The sequence below is a fragment of the Pseudophryne corroboree genome, chromosome 4 (assembly GCF_028390025.1).
Source record: "Pseudophryne corroboree isolate aPseCor3 chromosome 4, aPseCor3.hap2, whole genome shotgun sequence".
Lineage (NCBI taxonomy): Eukaryota > Metazoa > Chordata > Amphibia > Anura > Myobatrachidae > Pseudophryne > Pseudophryne corroboree.
This window is the reverse complement of record NC_086447.1, coordinates 836,627,847-836,641,704: the sequence shown is the minus strand read 5'-3', so window position 1 is coordinate 836,641,704 and position 13,858 is coordinate 836,627,847. Positions and strand designations below refer to the sequence as shown.

At 47.6% G+C, this 13,858-nt stretch overlaps 1 protein-coding gene and 1 long non-coding RNA gene across 7 annotated transcripts in view; one reads left to right on the top strand and one right to left on the bottom strand.

Annotated features, from left to right (window-relative positions):
• Positions 1-13,858, top strand: part of PLCB4 (phospholipase C beta 4) — a 563,803-nt gene that overhangs the window by 358,114 nt on the left and 191,831 nt on the right. For all 5 annotated transcript variants that reach the window (XM_063918578.1, XM_063918575.1, XM_063918577.1 and 2 more), the window contains one exon: positions 10,718-10,771. In XM_063918578.1, coding sequence (XP_063774648.1) covers positions 10,718-10,771 — 54 coding nt within the window. The remainder of the gene's footprint in view (positions 1-10,717; positions 10,772-13,858) is intronic.
• The window catches only part of LOC134910488 (uncharacterized), a 47,685-nt gene that overhangs the window by 14,178 nt on the left and 19,649 nt on the right, over positions 1-13,858 (bottom strand). The window lies entirely within an intron of this gene.

Below are 13,858 nucleotides of genomic sequence, written 5' to 3'. Positions count from 1 at the left end.
ATCCCTCCTTTCTACCCTGCCACCTTGTCCTCTCTCTTCCATAGTTGCCGACTTCTGGGCTGCTCTCTCCGGGAGAGAGCAGCCGGTCGGCTCAGCAGGGGAGGGCGGGCAGTGAAGTGACGTGACAGGGGGGCGGGCCAGAGGTGAAACGGGGGCAAGCCAGAGGCGGAACGGGGCGTGGCTTCTGGATCGCATCATTTAAGCCACGCCCCCCGCTGTGTAATGCCGCGATTACCGGCATTATACAGCAGGGGGCGTGGTTATGATGACGCGATTCAACAAGAATCACGTCATCGCCTGCCCGGACCGGCCACTTTACTCGCTAAGTGGGCGGCGGGTAGGGGGTGACCCCCGGAAATTGAGAGACTTGCCTGCTCTTCCGGTGGACCGGGAGGGTCACCCGTTTTTTGGGAGCCTCCCGGCCATTCTGGGAGGGTAGGCAAGTATGCTCTTCTCTTTTGCCTGGGACCCCTCCTCTCTACCTTGCAACCTTGTCCTCTCATCTCTCTCCTGGGAACCCTACTCTCTTGCACCTTGTCTCCTACCTATCTGCCAAGAGACCCCCTCATCTTCCTCTCCAGAGATCCCTCCTCTCTTCCATGCCCCTTTGTACTCTCTCTCCTGGGACCCCTGCTTTCAAACCTGCATCTCCCACCTTCCTCGCACTCTGTCTCTCTCTCTCTCTCCTGGATCCTCTCTTCTCTGCCCTACCACCTTGTTTCCCCTCCTCTCTCGCTGTCCTGTGACCACTTCTCTATGCTGTGCCATCTTATGCCTCCCCCTTTTTTTCCTGTGACTCCTCCTCTATGTCCTGCCACCTGGTCCTCTTTTCTGGGACCTCTCCATTCCACCCGGCCACATTTTTCCCTTCTCTCTTTCCTGGGAGTGACGTGGGGGTTCGGAGGTCGACATTGGCCCATAAACAAAAATGATTATGATATGTGCACATGAGCAGTGTATCATCCACTCAGTGGGGCTGGTGTAGACTTGTGCTCATCTTGTGCCAAACCTGCAGCAGGAACAGTTCTACTTGTCTGAAGATGTGCCCAGCTCTACAAGGGTAGTATACTATAGCATACAGCGTGCTGGCTAGTGGCATAGAAAGGGATCATCAATCCCTATTGATTAACAGGCAGTATGAGCTGGATATGGAATGCCTCTTTACAGCCATTTAAATACTCTAATACTCATGATATAAGAACCGGAGACAAACAAAACACAAGTGTGCCAGGATCCTTATCAGTGAGCAGGGCCGATTCTACACCTTGTGGCGCCCTGTGGCACCCCCCCTCTCCGCGCGGAAAAACAGTTAGTGCGCGCAAAAAATAGGAGCGTGGCTTCATAGGGGAGGGGCGTGGCCACAGTTATGCTCCCAGCAGTAGCTGTGCCCCCGGATTTGCCCCAAGTAGTTGTGCCCCCAGTTGATTTGCCCCCAGTAGATATGCACCCTGTAGATATGCCCCCTGTAGCTGTGCCCCCAGTAGATATGCTCCCTGTAGCTATGCACCCTGTAGATATGCACCCTGTAGCTGTGCCCCCTGTAGATTTGCCCCAGTAGTTGTGCCCCCAGTAGATTTGCCCCCAGTAGTTGTACCCCGTTGCTGTACCCCCTGTTGCTTTGCCCCCAGTAGTTGTGCCCCCTGTCGCTGTGCCCCCTGTTGCTTTGCCTCCAGTAGTTGTGCCCCCTGTTGCTTTGCCCCGGTAGTTGTGCCCCGTTTCTTTGACCCCAGTAGTTGTGCCCCCTCTTTCTTTGCCCCCAGTAGTTGTGCCCCGTTTCTTTGCCCCCAGTAGTTGTGCGCCCTCTTTCTTTGCCCCCAGTACTTGTGCCCCGTTTCTTTGCCCCCAGTAGTTGTGCCCCCTCTTTCTTTGCCCCTTGTTGCTGTGTCCCCTGTCGCCGCTTACAAACACACACACACAAAAATAAATAAAAAATACTTACCACTGCCCCGTTCCTGCTTCCCGACCGCTGCTGCTGCTGCTCCGTCTGGCCGCCGGCTCCTCTCTATGGGAGAGACGTCATGACGTCTCTCCCATAGCAGCGCCGCACAGACACTAGAGGTCAATACTGACCTCTAGTGTCTGCCCCTGGAGCCGGCTGCAGCGGACGCCCACACAGCCCACGGCGTCTGCTGCAGCCGTGGAGCGGGGTGCGGGTAGGCGGCTGTGCCTGCGGGGTGACTGCGGCCGCGCCCCCAGGCCACAGCGCCCCGGGCGAAGGCACTGCTTGCCCGCACCAAGAACCGCTCCTGTCAGTGAGCCGTGAACCTCAGGATCTGAATAACATATCTGCATTTTCTTTAATGACTGTACAATGTATATAATCATCTCACACATTGTAACTATCAGATACAAACAGTTGTATATATTTTGTAAAGCAAATTGTATATCCGCATAACACAGAAAATTCCAAAACCTCTCTGTTTCTGCATGAATTTGAAGAACACTTTGAAAACTGAATGTTTTTGAATAGAAATGGGCATTATTATCAGTCAGCCATGTACAGGGGGGGAAAAATAAGATTTTACTCACCGGTAAATCTATTTCTCGTAGTCCGTAGTGGATGCTGGGAACTCCGTAAGGACCATGGGGAATAGCGGCTCCGCAGGAGACTGGGCACAACCAAAGAAAGCTTTAGGTCACCTGGTGTGCACTGGCTCCTCCCACTATGACCCTCCTCCAAGCCTCAGTTAGGACACTGTGCCCGGACGAGCTGACATAATAAGGAAGGATTTTGAATCCCGGGTAAGACTCATACCAGCCACACCAATCACACCGTATAACTCGTGATACTATACCCAGTTAACAGTATGAATATAACTGAGCCTCTCAACAGATGGCTCAACAATAACCCTTTAGTTAGGCAATAACTATATACAAGTATTGCAGACAATCCGCACTTGGGATGGGCGCCCAGCATCCACTACGGACTACGAGAAATAGATTTACCGGTGAGTAAAATCTTATTTTCTCTGACGTCCTAGTGGATGCTGGGAACTCCGTAAGGACCATGGGGATTATACCAAAGCTCCCAAACGGGCGGGAGAGTGCGGATGACTCTGCAGCACCGAATGAGAGAACTCCAGGTCCTCCTCAGCCAGGGTATCAATTTTGTAGAATATAGCAAACGTGTTTTCCCCTGACCAAGTTGCAGCTCGGCAAAGTTGGAAAGCCGAGACCCCTCGGGCAGCTGCCCAAGATGAGCCCACCTTCCTTGTGGAATGGGCTTTTACAAATTTTGGCTGCGGTAGTCCAGCCGCAGAATGCGCCAGCTGAATTGTGCTACAAATCCAGCGAGCAATAGTCTGCTTAGAAGCAGGAGCACCCAGTTTGCTGGGTGCATACAGGATAAACAGCGAGTCAGTTCTCCTGACTCTAGTCGTCCTGGAAACATAATTTTTCAAGGCCCTGACTACGTCCAGTAACTTGGAATCCTCCAAGTCCCTAGTAGCCGCAGGCACTACAATAGGTTGGTTCAAGTGAAAAGCTGATACCACCTTAGGGAGAAACTGGGGACGAGTCCTCAATTCTGCCCTATCCATATGGAAAATCAGATAAGGACTTTTATATGACAAAGCCGCCAATTCTGATACACGCCTGGCCGAAGCCAAGGCCAATAACATGACCACTTTCCGCGTGAGATATTTTAGATCCACGGTTTTTAGTGGCTCACACCAATGTGATTTTAAGAAACTCAATACCACGTTGAGAACCCAAAGTGCCACTGGAGGCACAACCGGGGGCTGAATATGCAGCACTCCTTTTACAATGTCTGAACTTCAGGTACTGAAGCTAGTTCTTTCTGGAAGAAAATCGACAGAGCCGAGATCTGTACCTTAATGGAGCCTAATTTTAGGCCCATAAACACTCCTGCTTGTAGGAAATGCAGAAATCGACCTAGTTGAAACTCCTCTGTTGGGGCCTTTTTTGGCCTCACACCAAGCAACATATTTTCGCCATATGCGGTGATAATGTTTTGCAGTTACATCTTTCCTGGCTTGAATCAGCGTAGGAATGATTTCCTCCGGAATGCCCTTTTCCTTTAGGATCCGGCGTTCAACCGCCATGCCGTCAAAACGTAGCCGCGGTAAGTCTTGGAACAGACAGGGCCCCTGCTGCCGCAGGTCCTGTCTGAGCGGCAGAGGCCATGGGTCCTCTGATATAATTTCTTGCAGTTCTCGGTACCAAGCTCTTCTTGGCCAATCCGAAACCACGAGTATCATTCTTACTCCTCGCATTCCTATTTTTCTCAGTACCTTTCGTATGAGAGGCAGAGGGGGGAACACATAAACCGACTGGTACACCCACGGTGTTACCAGAGCGTCCACAGCTATCGCCTGAGGGTCCCTTGACCTGGCGCAATATCTTTTATAGGTTTTTGTTGAGGCGGGACGCCATCATGTCCACCTGTGGCCTTTCCCAATGGTGTACAATCCTTTGGAAGACTTCTGGATGAAATCGCCACTCTCCCCGGTGGAGGTCGTGGCTGCTGAGAAGATCTTCTTCCCAGTCGTCCACTCCGGGAATGAACACTGCTGACAGTGTTAACACATGATTTTCCGCCCATCGGAGAATCCTTGTGGCTTCTGCCATCGCCATCCTGCTTCTTGTGCCGCCCCGTTGGTTTACATGGGCGACTGCCGTGATGTTGTCTGATTGGATCAGTACCGGCTGGTTTTGAAGCAGAGGCCTTGCCTGACTCAGGGCATTGTAAATGGCCCTCAGTTCCAGAATTTCTATGTGTAGGGAAGTCACCTGACTTGACCAAAGTCCCTGGAAGTTTCTTCCCTGTGTGACTGCCCCCCAGCCTCAAAGGCTGGCATCCATGGTCACTAGGACCTCCAACAGGTCCCACTGAAAAGTTCCTGCATGGAACCTACCGAATGGGATTGCTTCGTAGGAAGCTACCATTTTTCCCAGGACTCGCGTGCAATGATGCACCGATACCTGTTTTGGCTTCAGGAGGTCTCTGACTAGAGATGACAGCTCCTTGGCTTTCTCCTCCGGGAGAAACATTTATTTCTGTTCTGTGTCCAGAACCATCCCCAGGAACAGTAGACGTGTCGTAGGAACCAGCTGTGACTTTGGACTGTTTAGAATCCAACCGTGCTGTTGTAGCACTTTCCAAAATAGTGCTACCCCGACTAGCAACTGCTCCTTGGACCTTGCCCTTATAAGGAGATTGTCCAAGTACGGGATAATTAAAACTCCCTTTTTTTCGAAGGAGTATCATCATTTCGGCCATTACCTTGGTAAACACCCTCGGCACCATGTACAGTCCAAACGGCAGTGTCTGGACTTGGTAATGGTAATCCTGTACCACAAATCTGAGGTACTCCTGGCGAGGAATGGTAAATGGGGGCATGCAGGTAATCATCCTTGATGTCCCGGGATCCCATGTAATCCCCCTCGTCCAGGCTTGCAATAACCGCCCTGAGCGATTCCATCTTGAACTTGAATTTTTTTATGTATGTGTTCAAGGATTTTAAATATAAAATGGGTCACACCGAACCATGCGGTTTCGGTACCCCAAACCGTGTGGAATAGTAACCCCGTCCTTGTTGAAGTAGGGGCACCTTGAGTATTACCTGCTGGGAATACAGCTTATTAATTGCCTCTAGCGCAGCCTCCCTGTCTGAGGGAGTTGTCGGCAAGGCATATTTGAGGAAACGGCGGGGGGAAGACATCTCGAATTCCAGCTTGTACCCCTGAAATACTACTTGAATGAAACAGGGATCCACCTGTGAGCGAGCCCACTGATCGCTGAAATTTTTGAGGATGCCCCCCACCGTACCTGGCTACACCTGTGGAGCCCCCGCGTCATGCTGTGGACTCAGAGGAAGCGAGAGAAGAATTTTGATTCTGGGAACAGGCTGACTGGTGCAGCTTTTTCCCTCTTCCCATGTCTCTGTACAGAAAGGAAGCGCCTTTGACCCGCTTGCTTTTCTGAAGCCGAAAGGACTGTACCTGATAATACAGTGCTTTCTTAGTCTGTGAGGAAACCTGAGGTAAAAATATTTCTTCCCAGCTGTTGCTGTGGATACGAGGTCCCAGAGACCATCCCCAAATAATTCCTCACCCTTATAAGGCATAATCTCTATGCGCCTTTTAAAGTCAGCATCACCTGTCCAGTGACAGGTCTCTAATACCCTCCTGACAGAATGGACATTACATTAATTTTGGATGCCAGCCGGCAAAATATCCCTCTGTGCATCCCTCATATATAAGACGACGTCTTTAATATGTTCTTATGTTTGACAGGGTCACCGACCACACTGCAGCAGCACGATCTGCAGGTCTCAGTCTAGTACCTGAGTGTGTAAATACAGACTTCAGGATAGCCTCCTGCTTTTTATCAACAGGTACCTTCAAAGTGGCCGTTCCTAAAACGGCAGTGCCACCTTTTTTGACAACCGTGTGAGCGCCTTATCCACCCTAGGGGATATCTCCCAGCGTAACTTATCCTCTGGCGGGAAAGGGTACGTCATCAGTAACTTTTTAGAAATTACCAGTTTCTTATCGGGGGGAACCCACGCTTTTCACACACTTCATTCATTCATCTGATGGGGGAACAAAACACTGCCTGCTTTTTCTCCCCAAACATAAAACCCCCTTTATGTGGTACTTGGGTTAATGTCAGAAATGTGTAACACATTTTTCATTGCCGAGATCATGCAACGGACGTTCCTAGTGGATTGTGTATATGTCTCAACCTTGTCGACACTGGAGTCAGACTCCGTGTCGACATCTGTGTCTGCCATCTGAGTGAGCGGGTGTTTTTGAGCCCCTGATGGCCTTTGAGACGCCTGGGCAGGCGCGGACTGAGAAGCCGGCTGTCCCACAGCTGTTACGTCATCCACCCTTTTATGTAAGGAGTTGACACTGTCGGTTAATACCTTTCACCTAACCATCCACTCTGGTGTCGGCCCCTCAGGGGGCGACATCACATTTATCGGCATCTGCTCCGTCACCATATAAGCCTCCTCATTAAACATGTCGACACAGTCGTACCGACACAGCGCACACACACAGGGAATGCTCTGACTGAGGACAGGACCCCACAAAGCCCTTTGGGGAGACAGAGAGAGAGTATGCCAGCACACACCAGAGCGCTATATAATGTGGGGATTAACACTATAACTGAGTGAAATTTCCCCAATAGCTGCTTGTATATATAATATTGCGCCTAAATTTAGTGCCCCCCCTCTCTTTTTAACCCTTTGAGCCTGAAAACTACAGGGGAGAGCCTGGGGAGCTTTCTTCCAGTTGCACTGTGAAGAGAAAATGGCGCCAGTGTGTCTGAGGGAGATAGCTCCGTCCCTTTTTCGCGGACTTTTCTCCCGTTTTTTTCTGGATTCTGGCAGGGGTATTTACCACATATATAGCCTCTGGGGCTATATATTGTGGTATTTTTGCCAGCCAAGGTGTTTTTATTGCTGCTCAGGGCGCCCCCCCCAAGCGCCCTGCACCCTCAGTGACCGGAGTGTGAAGTGTGTATGAGGAGCAATGGCGCACAGCTGCAGTGCTGTGCGCTACCTTGGTGAAGACTGATGTCTTCTGCCGCCGATTTTCCGGACCTCTTCTTGCTTCTGGCTCTGTAAGGGGGATGGCGGCGCGGCTCCGGGACCGAACACCAAGGACTGGGCCTGCGGTCGATCCCTCTGGAGCTAATGGTGTCCAGTAGCCTAAGAAGCCCAATCCGGCTGCAAGCAGGCGAGTTCGCTTCTTCTCCCCTTAGTCCCTCGCTGCAGTGAGCCTGTTGCCAGCAGGTCTCACTGAAAATAAAAAACCTAATTCTATACTTTCTTTCTAGAAGCTCAGGAGAGCCCCTAGTGTGCATCCAACCTCGGCCGGGCACAAAATCTAACTGAGGCTTGGAGGAGGGTCATAGTGGGAGGAGCCAGTGCACACCAGGTGACCTAAAGCTTTCTTTGGTTGTGCCCAGTCTCCTGCGGAGCCGCTATTCCCCATGGTCCTTACGGAGTTCCCAGCATCCACTAGGACGTCAGAGAAAACTGTTTCTCTGGGTCATTAGAATGTATTACACGACTGTACATGTCCTAGAGATGAAAGGCAGACTGTGGTACAGCTTGGTAAGGTGAATACTGTAAATTCTCTCATGATCAATTACTGATGTAAGATAAGTGAGCTTTTATGAATAATATAATTGCTTTACATTTTGATTGTTATTTTCAACATGTTTTAGAGAGATCAAACATTTTAACATAGCACCTACTTACATCAACTTTGAAAAGAAACAGGTCAATGCCTGCTTTTTCTACTTAGCTGTAGATATGGAGGTAAGTTGGGAAAACAAGAGATAGGCAGGACTTGATGGTGCAGACTTTTAGTCCACTCCCACACTTGATTTGATTCTTGACATTTTCCCTCCGACCTTCCACAGCCATGATCCTTGTAATGCACCTACCTATTGCATCATGTTTGCAGGACACAATGTGCAAGTGATGTTTGAGTGGTGGAGGCTGGACCGGACTGGACATCTGGCACTTCTGGTAAAGAAGGTCCAAGCGCCAGGTGGGCTGCTCTGGACCCTTGTGCAGTGGAGGTGCCCGGCCAGCATGCAGAGAGATTGCTTGACCATGGCCCTAATAAAATATGGTCATGCCCCTTTTCATGCTGACGTGCTAACAATACCAGGGTGGCAAATCGCTCCATTGCTGTGTGGACCCATGGTGCTTTACAAGGGTACCTTAATTTTTTACATGTCTCATCAGAAAACCAGAATGAGATTGTACAGATATGTATTATTTATATATTACCAGTTATTTATGTGGCACACACATCTTCCATCTTTTACAGATAATATATGGCCATTCAAAAAGTCCATGCCTCAGTTGAGCTTACACTCTATGGGGCAGATGTATTAACCTGGAGAAGGCATAAGGAAGTGATAAACCAGTGATATGTGCAAGGAGATAAACGCACCAGCCAATTAGTTCCAATATGTAAATTAACAGTTAGGAGCTGATTGGCTGGTGCGTTTATCACCATGCACATATCGCTGGTTTATCACTTCCTTATACTGTCTCCAGGCTTCATACATCTGCCCCCATGTTCCATACCACATGCACACACATGCGCACATACTGTACAAGATACAGTTATTTGTTGTGTGCCAATTAACCTACCAGTATATTATTGGAGTATGGGAGCAAACCGCAGCACCAGGAGTAAATCCACTTAAGCACGGGGAGAATATACAAACTGCACACAGTTAAGGCCGTCGTAGGAATCGAACCCAAGACCTAAGTGCTGTGAGGCAGCAATGCTAACTATTGTGTCAACCGTCCTTTCCGTAGATGTTCACGTAGTTGAGCAATTACTGCCCATGCATGAAAATTCCTGAAATCTCTTAAGGCGCATGCATTCACATATGTATGCACAAAGATGCTGTTCCGGGTCAGACAGTATCAGAAATGGGGCGTAAAAGTGATGGGCATTCCTGGGCGTTTCCTAGGAGGTGGCTAGAAGTGCAAGCAAAAATTGTCCCTCTGATGAGCCTGTTACGGGATTGCCACGGGCTTGTAACTAAATGCATAGACGCAGCCATAGGAGGCCAGAGTCAGACAGAGAATCTGCACCTGCTGTAGACCTGGTGTAAGTGTTGATGTTGATGTTGCAAGGTATGGCGCCCTCTGGAGAAACACTGGCAGTATGATACCTTTTTCATACCAAAAATGCAGGGTCTTACCCGGGAATACGGTCCCAGGATCATGCAGGGACATTCCCGGGTAAGACATCTTGCATACCGCAGTCAGCAGCTGGGCATTTTGCTGGGTTGCTGACGTCAGCGGTGACGCCTGTACATAGAGAGTGAACGGGAGCCGGGGCGCATTGACCCGGCTCCCGTTCTCACCGCACAGTGAGCCGGGTTGAACACGGGTTCAAACCTGGTCAAGAGCAGGGTTGAAATACCGGGTCACTGGACCCGGTATTTCAACCCCGGTACCCTTTCATACCGCACATGAACACGGATTATGCGTGTTCATGTGCCAATAACCCGTGTTCAGAGGTGCTGGTGTGAAAGGGGTATACAGTGTGCTGAGAAGCTGAAAGTGGGCATCTCAGTTCTTGCACACCAGGGGAAGGGCTGATACTAGCATTTGCATATACTCGCAGCCGCGACTCCGGCAACAGACGTCAGATTGCACGCAGCTTATTGATAGCTTGCGCAACAAATTCATTTAGTAAACATATAAACATGACAATTAATGTGTAGTGTCACCGCAAAAACACAGTATTGCATTATGTACAGTTACACTAGAAATGAAACAGTCCAGGTCGGCAAAGCAAGATTGTCCGCTGTGCATTTGTAACCTACCATTTAATACAACGCTGCTGTCTGTAAGGTACAATTTGTCAAGTTGTATTTAAAAGTGATGGAACTTCTCGATTACATAATCCTACATCTCCCTGAAGTTACTGTACAGGAGTCACCTTGTCTTATAAATTAGTATAATGCCCGTTTCATCTGTCTCCTCCATTATATACTCTGACAGAAGTCACTGTCACAGAGGGCGAACGGAGGATGAGAGAACAATTAGAAAAAAAAGATGGGGAAAAAATTGGAATAAGTATAATATAGACGTTATTGTAACTGTAATATTGAATAAGGGTATATTGTCATGCATTTCTATTTATGTGAATATATCTCATTATAGTTAATACATTTCTGACACAATTGTCTTATTTATTTCAGCTGGATGAAACTTTGCTTTCTTACAAACATTAATGGAAAAATCCCAGTCCGAAGGTAAGGAATTATAAATGTGAGGCATCTAAATACACTTAATAGCTCATCTGTCACCAGATATAAACACAGTGGAGGTTTTATGTTTATGGGGACCAATTCGCTAAAATGTAATGGAAATATTGCGCCATTGCACTAAATGTTAATACATAAATATTTTTCAATCCTACAAATTGTCTACCTTTACAGTGTGTATGTGATGGATGTTTTTCAAATGAGACATTGGGTGGAATTCAAATGTTATATCGCACCCCATCGCCTGTCTAGAGTGACGGGAGATCATGGGGCAATATTAAATTGTTCTTTTTTATTACGCTCATAAACCTGACCAGACTAATGGGTGCAACGGAATAAGTCCCGTTTGAGCACTGAAATGGGTAACTTTTTGCTAATTTCAGCTGGGGGGTGTGAGCTGAAATGACAACGCCAGCAGCCGATTGTGCCTGATTGGGGCAACAATTGAATAGCTCCGTTGGGCGCCATCTGTTGGCTGCCAGCGATAACACAATTTAATACCGGCCCATTCTATTGGACAATATAATGTTGATATTATAATACAGGTTGAGTATCCCATATCCAAATATTCCGAAATACGGAATATTCCGAAATACGGAATTTTTTGAGTGAGAGTGAGATAGTGAAACCTTTGTTTTTTGATGACTCAATTTACATAAACTTTGTTTAATACACAGTTATTAAAAATATTGTATTAAATGACCTTCAGGCTGTGTGTATAAGGTGTATATGAAACATAAATGAATTGTGTGAATGTAGACACACTTTGTTTAATGTACAAAGTTATAAAAAACATTGGCTAAAATGACCTTCAGGCTGTGTGTATAAGGTGTATATGTAACATAAATGCATTCTGTGCCTAGACTTAGGTCCCATCACCATGATATCTCACTATGGTATGCAATTATTCCAAAATACGGAAAAATCCGATATCCAAAATACCTCTGGTCCCAAGCATTTTGGATAAAGGATACTCAATTTGTAATAATAATAATAATAATAATAATAATAATAATAATAATGGTAAAACAGCAACCCACCTATGATAGTGTCTTGTATTAGTATATGTCATGTAGGATTATCAGCAATGTCTTGCATAGTGCACATCCAGCACCAGTTTACAAAGTACTTCTATTGCATATTGAAGGTTATAGATAATCTATGTACTAATCAGAATAATCAGCGGCAGTGTGTACCGTTTTTGACATGTGTATTATCCCTCTATGGCTCCCCCCACAATGAGACAGCCCACCTGTAAATAAGGACCATGGCACCAGTAACAGGGGTAAGTATAGCGTGGCGGAGTGGGCGTGGGAGTGGGCAGGAATGGCCCGGTGTATGCTGGGTCCTTTTACTAATTATTAATAATGATCAGAAATTCGTCAAGGACTGTTTGTTTTTTTGTAGGTAGAAAAATATACAGTGCTCTACTTGTCATATGCCTTATTTTCCTCTGTGGATAAATAAAATTTCCCAACGTGGTAGGTCATGGAATCTATTAGACAGAGCCCTCAAATGGGAAATATTATGCCCAGGGCTGTAACTAGGGATGGGCTAGAGGTGCTGCCACTGGGGGAACAGGGACTAAGGTGCTGCACCTTTACTGCCCTGCTTGGAGGTTGCCAGGAACAGTACCCTCCAGCCTAGAGAGCCGCCTGCAGAGCTGTCCAGAGCGTCTGTAGGATGCTCCGTGCACTCTAGTTATTCCTGGTCGGGACCCCATCATGGCATCAAGAGATCACAACTTGGACTATTGTTCTGCTACATCTGATTCCAGTGAAATTGCGACTTTTTTTTTTTACACTGCAATTTAGATTTCAGTTTGAACACACTCCTCCCAAATCTAACTCTCTCTGCACATGTTACATCTGCCCCACCTGCAATGCAGCATGGTTCTGCCCTTTTGCTTGATTTTATTGTTTTGCTTGCAAATCAAAATTAGACCCATAGCCCCACTTACTCACAAGGACTCACTGGGCAAAACTAATTGAATTGATCCACAACAGCGTTTTCTTTGTGCTTTGCATATGTTATTGGCCCTCATTCCGAGTTGTTCGCTCGCAAGCTGCTTTTAGCAGCATTGCACACGCTAAGCCGCCGCCTACTGGGAGTGAATCTTAGCTTAGCAAAATTGCGAACGAAAGATTCTCTAAATTGCGAATAGAAATTTCTTTGCAGTTTCTGAGTAGCTCGATACTTACTCTGCCACTGCGATCAATTCAGTCAGTTTCGTTCCTGGCTTGACGTCACAAACACACCCAGAGTTCGCCCAGACACTCCTCCGTTTCTCCAGCCACTCCCGCATTTTTCCCAGAAACTGTAGCGTTTTTTCACACACTCCCATAGAACGGCCAGTTTCCGCCCAGAAACACCCACTTCCTGTCAATCACACTACGATCACCAGAACGAAGAAAAAACCTCGTAATGCCGTGAGTAAAATACCAAACTTCTTAGCAAATTTACTTGGCGCAGTCGCAGTGCGAACATTCAGCATGCGCAATTAGCGGAAAATCGCTGCGATGCGAAGAAAATTACAGAGCGAACAACTCGGAATGAGGGCCATTGATCCTTTCCAGTGACGTGCGGTGAGGTGAGGCAGAACTTTTTCTGTCATACTAACGTATAAGCAGAAGTTCTGACTATATAAACTATATGAAACTTAGAGAGAATATATTATAAATATCTTCTTTGTATGATTCTAATCATATTTATAGTCAAAACCCTGGAGTAAAAATTATATGGCAACTCCTAATTTCCAGCAGTATATACTGCTGCACTTGTGTATATGGTTGGTTCTAAATACAAGATGGGTAAGGGACCTCTGACGTCACAAGGGGGCGGAGCCACATCACCAGGGGGAGGAGCCACTGCCGAACAGGGTACCCACAATATACCCTCTGGGCTCGCTTTGCTCGCCACCGGGTTACTAAAGGTAGTAGTTTGTGGCGTGGATTGTAGAGGAACTATCCCGCTAGCCTAGCTCCTCCCCCTGGTGATGTGGCTCCTCCCCCTGACATCATAGATCCTTTAGGCCACTTGGATCTAGCATCTACCTTGTGTATAAGGCCCACGTGC